The sequence below is a fragment of the Neophocaena asiaeorientalis genome, unplaced genomic scaffold (genome assembly GCF_003031525.2).
Source record: "Neophocaena asiaeorientalis asiaeorientalis breed wild unplaced genomic scaffold, Neophocaena_asiaeorientalis_V1.1 scaffold40, whole genome shotgun sequence".
NCBI classification, from domain to species: Eukaryota; Metazoa; Chordata; class Mammalia; order Artiodactyla; family Phocoenidae; genus Neophocaena; species Neophocaena asiaeorientalis.
In genome coordinates this window covers 2265184-2279444 of record NW_020185335.1, presented here as the reverse complement: position 1 = coordinate 2279444, position 14261 = coordinate 2265184, and the positions used below count along the sequence as shown (strand labels likewise).

The window sequence follows — 14261 nt, the reverse complement described above, 5'->3', positions numbered from 1 at the left end:
CACTAACAATGAAATACTGGAAAGGGAAAGTAAAAAACAATTCACTTTAAAATCACATATGGGCTTCCCTGGTGGCACAGTAGATAAGAAACTGCCTGCCAATGCAGGGGACACAGGTTCGATCCCTGGTCCAGGAAGATCCCACATGCCATGGAGCAACTAAGCCTGTGCACCACAACTACTGAGCCTGCCCTCTAGAGCCCACGAGCCACAACTACTGAAGCCCACGTGCCTAGAGCCCATGCTCCATAACAAGAGAAGCCACCACAATGAAAAGCCAGCGCACCAAAGGAAGAGTAGCCCCCACTCGCCGCAACTAGAGAAAGCCCACACGCAGCAATGAAGACCCAATGCAGCCATAAATAAATAAATAAATAATGTTTTTAAAATCACATACAAAATACAAATAAACCTGATGAAGCAGATGAAAGGCATATGCTGAGAACTATAAAACATTTATAAAAGAAACCGAAGATGATTCAAAGAAATGGAAAGATAGCTCATGCTCTTGGTTTGGAAGAATTAAACTGTTAAAATGCCCATACTACCCAAAGCAATCTACAGATTTAATGTGATCCCTATCAAATTACCTATGACATTTTTCACAGAACTAGATCAATTAATCCTAAAATTTATATGGAACCATAAAAGACCCAGAATTGCCAAAGCAATACTGAGGAAAAAGAAAAAAGCTAGAGGCATAACCCTACCAGACTTCAGACAATACTACAAAGCTACAGTAATCAAAACAGCAAGGTTTTGGTACAAAGACAGACATATGGATCAATGGAACAGAACAGAGAGCTCAGAAATAAACCCACACACTTATGGTCAATTAATCTTTGACAAAGGAGGTAAGAATACACAATGGAGAAAAGACAGTCTCTTCAGCAAGCAGTGCTGGGAAAGCTGGACAGCCACATGTAAATCAATGACGTTAGAACACACCCTTACACCATACACAAAAATAAACTCAAAATGGTTTAAAGACTTAAGCATAAGACATGACACCATAAAACTCCTAGAAGAGACCATAGGAAAAACATTCTCTGACATAAATCGTACCAATATTTTCATAGGTCAGTCTCCCAAGGCAACAGAAATAAAAGCAAAAATAAACAAATGGGAGCTAATCAAACTTATAAGCTTTTGCACAGTAAAGGAAATGATAAACAAAATGAAAAGACAACCTACAGACTGGGAGAAATTATCTACAAATGATTCAACAGACAAGGGCTTAATTTCCAAAATATACAAATAGCTCATACAACTCAATAACAAGAAAAGAAATAATCAAAGAATGGGCAGAAGATCTAAATAGACATTTCTCCAAAGAAGAGATACAGATAACCAATAGGCACATGAAAAAGTGCTCAACAGCACTAATTATGCAAACCAAAACCACAATGAGTTACCACCTCACAGTGGTCAGAATGGCCATCATTAAAAGTCTACAAATAACAAATGGCGGAGACAGTGTGGAGAAAAAGGAATCTTCTACACTGTTGGTGGGAATGTAAATTGGTGCAGCCACTGCGGAGAACAGTATGGAGGTTCTTTAAAAAAAACTAAAAACAGAGTTACCATATGATCCTGCAATACCACTCCTAGGCATATATCTGGATAAAACTTAAATTCGAAAAGATACATGCACCCCAATGTTCATAGCAGCTCTACTTACAATAGCCAAGACATGGAAACAACCTAAATGTCCATTGACAGATGAGTGGCTAAAGAAGACATGGTATATATACACAATGTAATACTACTCAGCCATAAAAAAGAATGAAATAATGCCATTTGTAGCAACATGAATGGACCTAGAGGTTATCATACTAAGTAAAGTAAGTGAGAAGGACAAATACCATATGATATCACTTACATGTGGAATCTAAAATATGACAGAAATGAACTTATTTATGAAACAGAAACAGACTCACAGACATAGAAAACAAACTTATGGTTACCAAAGGGGAAAGAGGGTGGGAAAGGGAGAAAGTAGGAGTTTGGGATTAGCAGATACAAACTACTATATATAAAATAGATAAATAACAAGGTCCTACGGCATAGCACAGGGAACTATAATGTCCTATAGTAAACTACAATGAAAAAGAAAAACAAAAAATTAAATGTCTTCCATTTAATGATGATGTTGTTAGCATAACTTTCATATATTTGAGAAAGACAGTAAGAGAGAGGAAAATTATAGGTTATGAACCATAGATCAAAAAAAAAAAGCAAATCATTAGCAAACTGAAACCTACAATATATAAAAAAGATAATACATGACCAAGTTGAGTCTATCTCAGAAACAGAAGGTTATTTTAACACTAGAAGTTTTGATCAAGAACAAAACTGACATTTTCCCCAGAACAAAAACTTGTTTATTTAGAAAATTCAAAATAACCTACAGATAAATTAGAATTAACAAGTGATTTATCAAGGTCACTGAGTACAAGGTCAACATAAAAAATCAATTATATTTCTTTGTACTAGCAATGAACATTTAGGAAATGGAATTTATAAACAATATCATTTAAAATCACATCCTAAAACATAAAATACATAGGAATAAATCCAATGGAAGATGTGCAAGAACTTTACCTGGAAAAACTACAAACCATTATCGACAGAAATTAAAGAAGATCTACACTGAACTACTGACAATTGCATGGAAAATACACAAAATGCATATTTATAGGAAGAGTCCATCATTTAGACAGGGTAAAAGAATCATAAGAAAAAAAAAAAGAATCATAAGAATCCCTAAGTTAGAACTCTGGGGAGAAGAAAAGGCTAACACAACTCAGTTACTCCTCCTCCCTTCCTCTCATTTCCCTTCCAAATAAACACATACATATGATTTGCTTTCATAAAGAGCTGCCCTTAGAATCATGGAGAATTCCTGCTGCTCTGTGACCCTACCGAGCCCCGCCTCAACATTAACTACCTGCAAACAGCAAGTCCAGGAAGAATTCCCTTCTTTATTTCAAAGATGAGTGATAATAATAATCACAATGACAAAGAGATGAAAAATTCATGTGTTCATTCAATAAATGCTAATTGAGTTTCTAATATTTTCCATATGTTGAGCATACAGTAGTGAACAAAGCCAATAAAGCCCCTGCCTCATGAAGCTGAAATGCTTAAGGAAATGGATAAAAAATAAAGAAATAGGGACTTCCCTGGTGGTCCAGGGGCTAAGACTCCACACTCCCAATGCAGGAGGCCCAGGTTCAATCACTAGTCAGGGAACTAGATCCTGTATGCCGTAATTAAAGATCCCACACACGGCAACGAAAATCCCATGGGCCTCAACTAAGACTCAGCACAGCCACGTAAATAAATAAATATTTTTTTTAAAAAAGAAATACATAATATGAGGTCAGGCAGTGATAAGTCTATGAAGAAAACCAAAGTAGGACAAGGAGACAGAGTGAATGGGGGATGGTTGCTCTTTATGATAGGTAGCCAAGGCATGGCCTCTCTGAGGAAATGATCTGAAGCAAGTCACGCAAAGATCTGAGAGAACAGCATTCCAGTTAGAAGGAATAACAAATGCAAAGGCCCTAGGGTGAGAATTATCCTTGAGTGTTTGAAGAGCAGCAAGAGGGGAGAGCAGCTAGAGGAGAATGAGCTGGGGGAGAGAGGAAGGAAAAGACTATGAAGGACTCAGGATCAGATAATGCAGGAACTTATAACTATGAGGGTAACAGGAAGCTACTAGGTGGTTTTCAGCACAGAAGTAACATGTTCTGATTTACATTTTTAAAAACCACTCTTGGGACTTCCCTGATGGCGCAGTGGTTAAGAATCTGCCTGCCAATGCAGGGGACATGGGTTCAAGCCCTGGTCCGGGAAGATCCTACATGCCACAGAGCAACAAAGCCCGTGCGCCACAACTACTGACCCCGCGAGCCACAACTACTGAAGCCCGCGCACCTAGAGACCATGTTCTGCAACAAGAGAAGCCACCACAGTGAGAAGCCTGCGCAACGCAACGAAGAGTAGCCCCCGCTCACTCAAACTAGAGAAAGCCCGCATGCAACGGAGACTCAACACAGCCATAAATAAATAAATAAATAAATATTTTAAATAAATAATAAAATAAAAACCACTCTTACTTCTTTGTGGAGAATTGGTAACGGGGCGATGAGTTGGAAACAGGGAGGCTATTTCAGGAGTCTAGATGATGGTGGGTTGAACTGGGATGGCAGTGGTGGAGGTGGTGAGAAGTGGTTGGATTAAAGACATATTTGTGATTATTAGCCCTTGTTTTGGATTTCATATAAGACGTGAGAAAAACAGAGGCATCAGAGATAACACCAAGGTTTTTGGCCTGAGAAAATAGATAAATGGGGGTATTACATGGTGGAGGGAGGAAAGACAAAAGAGGAAAGATCATGCCTTTAGGGAAAGAATGTAATGCAAAAATTAGCTCTTAAGGATTTTAAGTTTGAGCTGCCAATCACACATTGAGCTGAATATATGATCCAGGGTTCAGGGGCTAGGCCATAGCAGGAGATATAATTATGAAAGCAATCACTTAAAAGGTGAAATTTAAAGCCTTGTTCCTGGAAGGAGTCACCTAAGGAATGAGTTCAGAAGAGAAAGAAGTTTAAGGACCAAGTACTGGGGAACTCCAATATTTAGCCAACAGGAAGAGGAGAAAGATCCAACAAATAAGAAAAAAGCAACCAGTTAAGTAGGAAGAAAGCCAAAGAAGAGTGATATCTGAGACACAAGTGAATTAAAAAGTACAAAAAAAGAAACTAACTGTAAAATGCTGTGAGACAACCCAGGTGTGTTGAACTGGTCAAGCTTAAGAATGAATTTTAAGAGAAACACACACACACACAACTCAAAGTAAGGGATACAGAGGATAAGTTGATGAATGTAATTACAATGAAATGGGAATGAACAGAAAGTTTAAGATGGATTAGGGAGGAAATGCAAGGTGTAGAAGGGCAGACAAAGAAGATCCAGCATGTTCACAATTGATATTTCTAAAAAGCATAAAAACAAAAATGGCATGAACAAATACTTGATAATTCAAGAAAAACTTTCTAAAAATAAAATAATGGTACGTAGTGTCTTAGGAAAAATTTAGTCACATCCTAATAAAATCACTGGGCATCAAATAAGAATAAACAATCTTTGGGCATACAAGCTAAAATATTAGGCTGCATACTTCCGCATATCATCATTTAAAGCCAGAAGGTAGTGAAGAAAATGCCTGCAAATCTCTTATGGGGAAAATGTGTGACCCAAGAATTTTACATCTAACAAATCTGCAGTTCACCTATAAAGGCAATAGGCAAATATTATCAAATTTATAAAATCAAGGAAATATAGTTTCCATAATCTCTTCTGGAGGAAATGAGAAGAGTATGACTATCTACCAAAAAACAAATGAAACTCTGGAAAACAAAGTAAAAAATAACTGACTGAGTTGACAGAGGAGGACAGAGGCAAGAAGATGAGATGTGGTACGCTAATTTCTTCATCCTTCATAGCAGGAATCAAAATACATTAAAACGCACACACAAGCAGTACACACAGAACAATACACATAGTCTGGTCTTAGTTATGCTCTGGGAAAGGAGCAGTTAGCCCTTAATTAGGATGAATTAGCTTTGGAGAAAGCTGTGTTCCCTGCTCTCAAAGTTAGAGGGTGTTATGGGAAAGAGAGGAAACAATGAATAGCTAAAGCTAGAAGTGCTCAGAAGAAGAGCAAATTTTATGGGGTGGCAATGGCATGCCAAGGAGAGCAAAAGAGCCTGAGGGACTCACTTGTCTTGTGGGAAATCGCTCTGAAAAACCCTCAGGAATAGCTGGGAACCCTTTGAGAGGAGGCTAATCTCCAGCAGTTTAACTGATGGAGGCTCATACCATAATTTGTGCAAAAAAGTGAAGCATATAACTCAAGAAATTAATTAAAATGTAGGAAATAAGAACTACTTTATAAAACATATACTCCTAAAGCCTGGAATGTATGGTTTACATGAGAATACAGAAACATGTTAAAATAGCTATTCTTTAGAGACTAAAAGGATACATTTGTTATTGGAAATCAGCCAGAATAGACAAAAATGCCTATTTTAATAAACAGTTCCTCCTTCTTCCTTTCTAGTTATGACAGCTCAGGTAAGGAGGGATTTCTTACACTAGGAGGACAACCTAATTGGGCTTGGCTAATATAATTCTTGGGATTACTCCTAATCTGTAAACAATGGTGTCCAGAAGTAGCTAAGGAAGAAATGTGACTAGTCAAAAGTTAGTTGAGGACTTCCCTGGTGGTCCAGTGGGTAAGACTCCATGCTCCCAATGCAGGGGGCCCAGGTTCGATCCCTGGTTGGGGAACTAGATCCCACATGCATGCCACAACTAAGAGTCCGCATGACACAACTAAGACCCAGCACAGCCAAAAATAAATAAATAAAAATAATAAATAAATATTTTTTAAAAGTTATTGTATTGTGTAATTCTTTTTGTATCAAATTATAGATATCAAGATCAACAGAGGTAGAAAAAGAATACATAAAACAAACCCAATAAGGGACTAGGTAGCCCAGGAACAATAAGTACTGCTTAGTTCTTATTGTTCTAGAATATTCACATTATTCCAGGACCTACTTTATATGCAAGTATGACAGAAAGCAGCTACCTTTTGATGTGTTGTTTCCCTCATATCTAAAAGTTCAGTGATCTGTGGTCGGCACATCACACGTGTATTGGCCAGTCTCTGCTCTGTGGTGAGGGACATTTCCTTCAGGAACTCTGAGGGAGTCAGCTAGAATTTAAAGCAACAGGAGCCAAAGATTCATAAATGGTAATACTGAAAAAGTGCTTTCATAAGTGCCAGTGATGAATAATTTGTGTTTGCAGCTTTCAGGATAATTCTGGAATGCCACTAAGTTCCCCTATAAAACGTTTAAAATAACTGAATAATACAAGCGAAGTACCCGTGCACTTCTGAGCTCTTTGCACAATAATTTGAAAGGATATGTGGTTGCTGTTTCCTTATGATTTTGAAGGAATCACACAAAAGAACCTGGGGTGGGGGAGAGGAAGGGCAAGAAATTGCACGGGAACATGACCAAAGAGCTTAACATTATGCTCAGAAGAGCATAAAACTCTAGGTTTCTAAAATCACTTAAGGGCTTCAGAGCTAAGGAGGCTAATCCTCCTTGAAATATTTCTATTTCTCAAATGAAGTTACAACATGCAAGTAAAGCTTTTGGGTGTTTATCATGTTATATCAGGTTAAAGAGAAATCTTATAAAGTAAAGGATCTGGGAAGTATGACTGTGCTGCTTAGGAACGAGTTTGAACTTTTTAGAAATCGTAAGAGCACATTTAGACCTTGTTTTAAAAGAGCTCTAAGTCAATCATCAGATTCAGCAGCCAGTCACATCCACATACCCAAACAAGAACACAAAATTCTTTAACACTTTCTACTGTTTTGAGAAAAAAAGGTAACCTATCATTTAAATAAACCAGCAAGGGCTTACCCAAGACCAATCACTATTGATTGTTGCTCTGGAATGTTCACTTTGTTCTAGGGCTACTTTATATGCAAAGAGATTATGATCACTGGCAGCAACATAATGCTTAAGTATGTGCCAAGACTTCTTAAAACATTCAGGGGTGTATAGTTTAGCTGATTCATTTCGCCTTGGGTTAAAATCAATGCTCTTCAAATTCCCTACAAATTTAATTTTTGTGATTGAATCCATTTAAATGAAGGCATAGTTCTAATATAGCTTCTAAGATTCCTTTTGATTGGAACACAGATTAGAATGTTAAAATGTTATGAGGTATCAGCTGTGTTGTGATTTATATAAAAATAAACTCTTACAAGCAAAAAGTAAGGAGTTACTTTAAAGCTGAAACAAGAACAATCACAAAAGAAAATGATAGATTTTATTTTTCTAATTGGAAATAACCTGAGACTAGTTTTTAAAATGCAGTGAACCCAATGTTTAACACTTTAAATTGTTATTGGTATTTCCATAGCATGTAGTTTATAATTCAATTCTCACCAAATCATTAGAATTCATTAAAAATGTAATTGTTTTCTATCATAAAGGACAGAAAAAGTTATGCATTTTTCCTAGATATTATATAGTCATCATTTTAATGCATTATGTTCTACAAATACACAAACAAAAATAACTCTTGCCAATCAACAGGTAATTGATTATATATGTTACACCTATGAAATCCTGATATTTGACTGTTTTTGAACTACATAAATGACAGTTTCTTAAGGTTCTAGCTAATATTTACAAAATCTTAATAATTTGCTTGCATAGTCTTAGTTCAACTGATTAACTTAAGCAATTTAATTTAAGCCTCTACTTTGATGTATATAATTTCAAAAATTCCCCAAGCTTTAAAAGGTAACTGTGCTCTGCAGCAATCTACCCATGTTAACTAAACGGGTATTATCAGCCAGTAATTCTGTTTGATATTCTGAGAATGTCAAGTAGCAACTGTCATTCTCCTGAGGAGAAAGACTGCATTAAGTATTTTACTCTGAAATTCTCTTATACATTACCATTTGATTTACTTCTTCTTCTGTAACCACCTTCGGATTCAGGGGTGGCAAAATCTTGCTTTGGAATCCTTTAAGCGTTCTGACTAGCCCCGTCTGAACAGCCCCCATGGACTCCTCAAGACTTCTACTTGTCATTTTTAGTTATTTCCTTTGTATACCTAAGAGTGAAAAAAAAATAGTTTTAGAATAAATACAGTTAATTCCTGAATACAGGTCACATTTTTTGAGGCTTTTTCCAATATACGAAGGTTTAGAAAATAGCGATTTTCAAAAATACATCCAATGCTTGGAACAAATGCCTTAACTGTAGGAGTCTATTCCATGAATCTGTCTAGATTTAGCCTTATCCCGAAGTCTAGGATCGCTTTTAGAAAAAAGCAAGTGATTCTGGACTAAGCTCAGGGAAGACATGAAAACATAAGCAGTTACTATATTTTGGTACTTTTATCTTCTCCAGATAAATAAACAAAAACTGCTCAATAACTATACTTCATAGTTTGCTACTTTATCTGCTTATTTGACAATTCTCTCTCATGGCACCCTTCAAACACAATAAATATAAGGCTTCAAACCTTCACACCTAGGCAGAGAATTGAAAAAGGCAGCATGAGATGATACGTGGAAAAAGAAGTTTGTGAAAATTTTTTTGAAGTTTATAGTAATAAACAAGGCATTAAACAGCCACCCAATACCTCCAAAGCAAAGAAATATGACATCTCCCCTTTGCATATATTTCCATATACTTCTAGCAGGACACTTGCAACTTTGGAAGTCCATTTATGACTATGTAGGGATTTCTACTTTTAATAATAGCAGGCTAGGTTGTTCAACCCTGTGCAGGAAAAAAAAAAAAAAGCTTGATTCAATGTCAAATAAAAAACCTTAAAATTGTTAAAAGTTCAAAAGACAATAAGGCACTACCAGACCAAAATGGAGGGGAAAGCAGTGCATAAAGGAAAAGAGATATGATGAAAATGTAATAAGGTACACTGAAATGAAGCAGTAAAACACCCAAAGAAATGAATATGAAATTTTAAAATAAGAAAAAAGATCAGAGAAAGAAATGATTGGAATAGAAGAGAGTGAAAGAAGTTCTAACATGCTATAATTGGAGCCCATGAAGAAGAAAAAGTACTGGAGGGAAATTAATATTTAAAGCCATAATCCAAGAAAAATTCCAGAAAAAAAAACAATGAAAAGGGACTAGTAGGTACCCAGGAAAACTGACCCAAAATGATCAACTATAAGTCATGTCTTAGAAGAACTACTAGGCTTCAAAGAATTTTAAAAATTAGCATCCAGGCAAAAAGTCAAAATAATGTACAAGGGCAAGAGAATTAGATGTCATTGGACTTTGTAAAAGCAAATTATGCGGGGGGAAAACAGAGGAGCAGCATTTTTCAAAGACTTTACAAAGCAGGAGCCAAGGATTTTAGAAGGAACCAAGCTCTCCTTCAGTCACTGAGGCTACAGAAAAGGAGTTTTGAACATGCAAAAGCCCAGGGAATATTATAAACATGTTCCCTTCCTGAAGAATATACTAGAGGATGGGCTTCATCCAACCAAAAGCTGCTGGGGAATTTCAGCAAAAGGACTGATGATGAGCATTTCATATATATAATTGTACAGGTATTAAAATAATGTTGAAGACATAAGGAGAAGAATAGAATTTAAACGTTATATTTTCTGACAAAGTAGAAAGGATGCAATTTTAAATGAAAAGATAAAAGAAAGACAGCCGAAAAGTAGACAAGATTAACAACTATATAAGTACTAGGTAGGAATCAAAGCATTTAACGAGATAGAATAAAGGAGAATTAAGGGAATTATGGTAGAAAGCCCCTATGATGGCAGTCAATGATACCTGTTTCCAAGCATTCATATATTTATATGATCCTCTCCCCTTGAGTGTGGGCTGTGCTTAGGTATTCTAACAAATATAATACAGCACAAGTGATGGATGTCACATCTGAGATCAGTTATAAAGAAAATTAGTTCCATCTTGGGCACCGCCTGGCTCTCTCGAATCACCAGTTACCACATTGTAAGGACACTCAGGAAACCTATAGAGAGGCCCATGTGGTGAGGAACCAAGCCTTGACAGCAATGACATGAGTGAGCTTGGCAGTGGATCTTCTGAGGGCTGCCAACAACCATGTGAATGAAAGCAGAGTTGCCAGCCCCAGTTGAGCCTTAAGATGACTGCAGTCTGGGCAACAGCTTGACAGGAGATGCATGAGAGACCCTGAGTAGGAAGCACCCAGCTAAGCCTCACCTAGATTCCTGACCTACAGAAACTGAGAAAACAAATATTCAGTGTTTTAAGCTATTAATCTGGGGGTAATTTGTTATACAGTAATAGATAACAATACAGGCACTATAAAGGGTTTATATACAAAGAAACTACTGAATATAAAGATACACCTTCCTAAATACCAAAAGCAATTTTAGAAAAAGCAAAGAAGACATATTAAAGACAAACAATAAATCATATACAATCACAGTATACACTATTCAATACACATAATTATTACAGTGTAAAATAATATAGGCAGTGTGATGTCACCAACGTGGAATAGGTGGTTGCCAACTTCAATTCCCCTCACAAAAAGACCAACTAGCAATCATCCATAGACAAGACACCTTTGTGAAAATCCCAGAACCCAGGATGAGACTGAAGCATCCCCTTGGATCACAGAAACAGGGAAAAACCTCAAAAACATTTTGTTAAATAAAATAAGCCAGTCACAAAAAACTACATATTGTATGAGTCTGTTCACATGAAGTGACCAGAACAGGAAAATCTCTAGAGAGAAAGTAATGGATTAGTCGTTGCAAAGGGCTGAGAGAAATGAAGGAATAGAAGGGTGTTAACTAAAAGGTATGAGATTTCTTTCTGAAATGATGAAAATGTTTAAAATTGACTGTGGTGATGATTGCACGTGTTTATGAATATACTAAAAACTGTGGATTGTATGTACACTTTAAATGGGTGAATTGTATCCTGAACTGAATTGTGAATTATACCTCAATAAAGTTATTAAAATATATATTTTAAAACATTTTGAAAAATCTATTATTAAAAGTTGAAAAGTGAAACAAATAAACCTTGCTGTATATCAAATTGGTGTTGTAACACCAAACAATTATTCCAACCAATTTTAAAACATGGTTTTTGACTATATATCTTCATTGTATAGTAGTCTTATTGTTTGGTCATAATATTAATAATAATATTTTAAAAACAAGTAGCTACATCAATATTGCTAGGAGCCAAGCATTTCAGCATTTTAAAAATATAAAACAAAAAAAAGTTCTTATATTAAGAAGCCCTATAATCTTAAATTTAAATAGAAAATCTGAGTTTTAGCTCTTGATTATTCTCTCCTTTTAAATAACCTCCCTACTGAAAGACCCCAGAAGCAAAGAAAGCTAAGTAAGCAATGACAGTCCAGGGACATAATGTGGTCTTTAAACACCATTTCCCACTAAAAGAAACCATAACTCCTTAGAGAAATGGGTAATTCAAGGTCTGGGGCATGAAATGTATAAGATGAACTTGGAACATTCTATTATACTGTAAAATAAGTACATTATCAAAGGCTACTAGGGTTGTATCTAAGGAGCCCAGAGCCACTTCAAGGAGTTTCCATTCACCAAAGACAGGACAATTTGGAGAAAACAAAAACAAAAACAAAAGTCTGCAATGGATTAGTCTTTAAAACTCGGAGTTCAAAAGATATTTTAAAAAAAATCGTTGGCCACCTTTGGAAGTTACTAAGGCACCAGACTAATTATTTTAGAAATAATAACTGGGAAGAATCAACCATTTATTCTGTACCATTTTTGTACAAATTGCATTGCAAGTTAACCAAATAGTTGATGACAGAAAATTATTCTTCATAGAAGAACTCCAGCTAATAAATGCAGAAGAAATGACTGAAAAATAATCACCATTTGCAGCCCCTAATGAAACAAAGGTTCATCAATGTTAAAACCATTAGAAAGGATGTTGCTGAAGAACTTTATAATGGCTCAATCAGGCTAACAACACCTGAGCCCTCTAAATCAGTCTTAACACTAAAAGAGTGAAAACTAGACATATTATGTGCCTCCTGACGTGATGCAGTACACAGCACCACCTGTGCAGAACTATGAACAACAATCTAAACCTAAATCTAATTAAGTCTCTAGACCTACCAGCTAGGTTGCAGGAGATCAAGAAATGCAGGAACATGTGTATTCTGTAAGAATAAAATTAAGCCAAATCTAGAATGTGGAAAATGTTATAGGAAAATGACCTACTTCACTCAAGTAATAAAGAGTGTGTGTGTGCAAACATGAACACACGAGAGAGAGAGAGAGAGAGAGAGAGAGAGAGAGGGAGGAAGGATAGTTATGAATTAAGAGAATCACTTCAATGATAATGATACAGGTAGATTATAAGCAAAAGGATGGAAGAGGTATACCATGCAAAAGTTGGCCAAAAGAAAGCCAGAAGGGCTACAGTAATATTAGATAAAGTTGACTTCAAAAAAAAAAAAGATCAGGAACAAAGAGGGACACTATATAATGTAAAAGGGTGAATCTACCAAAATGACATAGCAATCATAATTATAAGTGCACCAAACAACTTTTAAAATGTGTGATTTGAACCAAGCTTCAAAATATATAATGCAAAAAATGAAAAGAACTATACAAATCCACAATTGTAGCTGGAAACTTCAACATCTCTTTCTCAACAATTGATATAAGCACTAAACAGAAAATTAACAAGATGTAGAGGAACTTAACACAACCAACATGATTTAATCAATAGTTATGGAACAGTCCACCCAACAGCAGAATGCATGTGCTTTTCACGTGTCCAAGGAACATATACTAAGATAGACCATTTCCTAGGCCAAGAAATAAAATTCAACAAAGTTAAAAGAATTGGAATCATACAGAGGGCGCTGGTTGACCACTGTGAAATCAAATTAGAAATGCACAACAGAAAGATAACACAAAATTCTCCAAACACTTGGAAACTAAACAACACACTTGTAAATAAATACATAAGTCAAAGAGGGAAATCCACAAGCACACTGAATTGAATGAAAATGAAAACACAGCATTTCAAAATATTGAAAAGTTAGCTAAAACAGTGTTGAAATTTATAACACTAAATATTTAGATTAGAAAGCAGTAAAAGTCAAATGTGTCATCTAAGCTCCTAAGTTCAGAAGAAAGAACACCAAATAAAATGAAAGCAAACAGACAGAAGGAAATAATAAAGACAGGAGCAGAAACCAATAAAATTAAAACCAGAAAAGCAATAGAGAAAATTAATTCAACAAAGATCTGATTCTCTGGAGAAATCAATAATATTGACAAACCTTTAGCAAAGAAAGAAGACACAAATTACCAATACTAGGAATTTAACAGGAGAGGACAAACCATACAGATATCAAAAGGATAATAAGGGAACACTATAAACAACTCCACACTCATAAATTTCACAACTTAGATGTACTGCTTCAATTCCTCAAAGAACACATACTACAACAATTTAATATGAATAGATAATTTGAATAACTCTATTAAAGAAACTGAATTCATAATTTTATAACTCAAAAAAAGAAATATCGGGCTTCCCTGGTGGCGCAGTGGTTGAGAGTCCGCCTGCCGATGCAGGGGACACGGGTTCGTGCCCTGG

The 14261-nt window shown here is 35.8% G+C and overlaps 1 protein-coding gene across 1 annotated transcript in view; it reads right to left on the bottom strand.

Annotated features, from left to right (window-relative positions):
* HYDIN (HYDIN axonemal central pair apparatus protein) overlaps window positions 1-14261 on the bottom strand; it is a 431085-nt gene that overhangs the window by 328877 nt on the left and 87947 nt on the right. Inside the window, exons 3-4 of the mRNA XM_024735584.1 lie at window positions 8564-8721; window positions 6668-6793 (exon numbers count right to left, since the gene is read on the bottom strand). Coding sequence (XP_024591352.1) covers window positions 6668-6793; window positions 8564-8698 — 261 coding nt within the window. The 5' untranslated portion in view covers window positions 8699-8721. The remainder of the gene's footprint in view (window positions 1-6667; window positions 6794-8563; window positions 8722-14261) is intronic.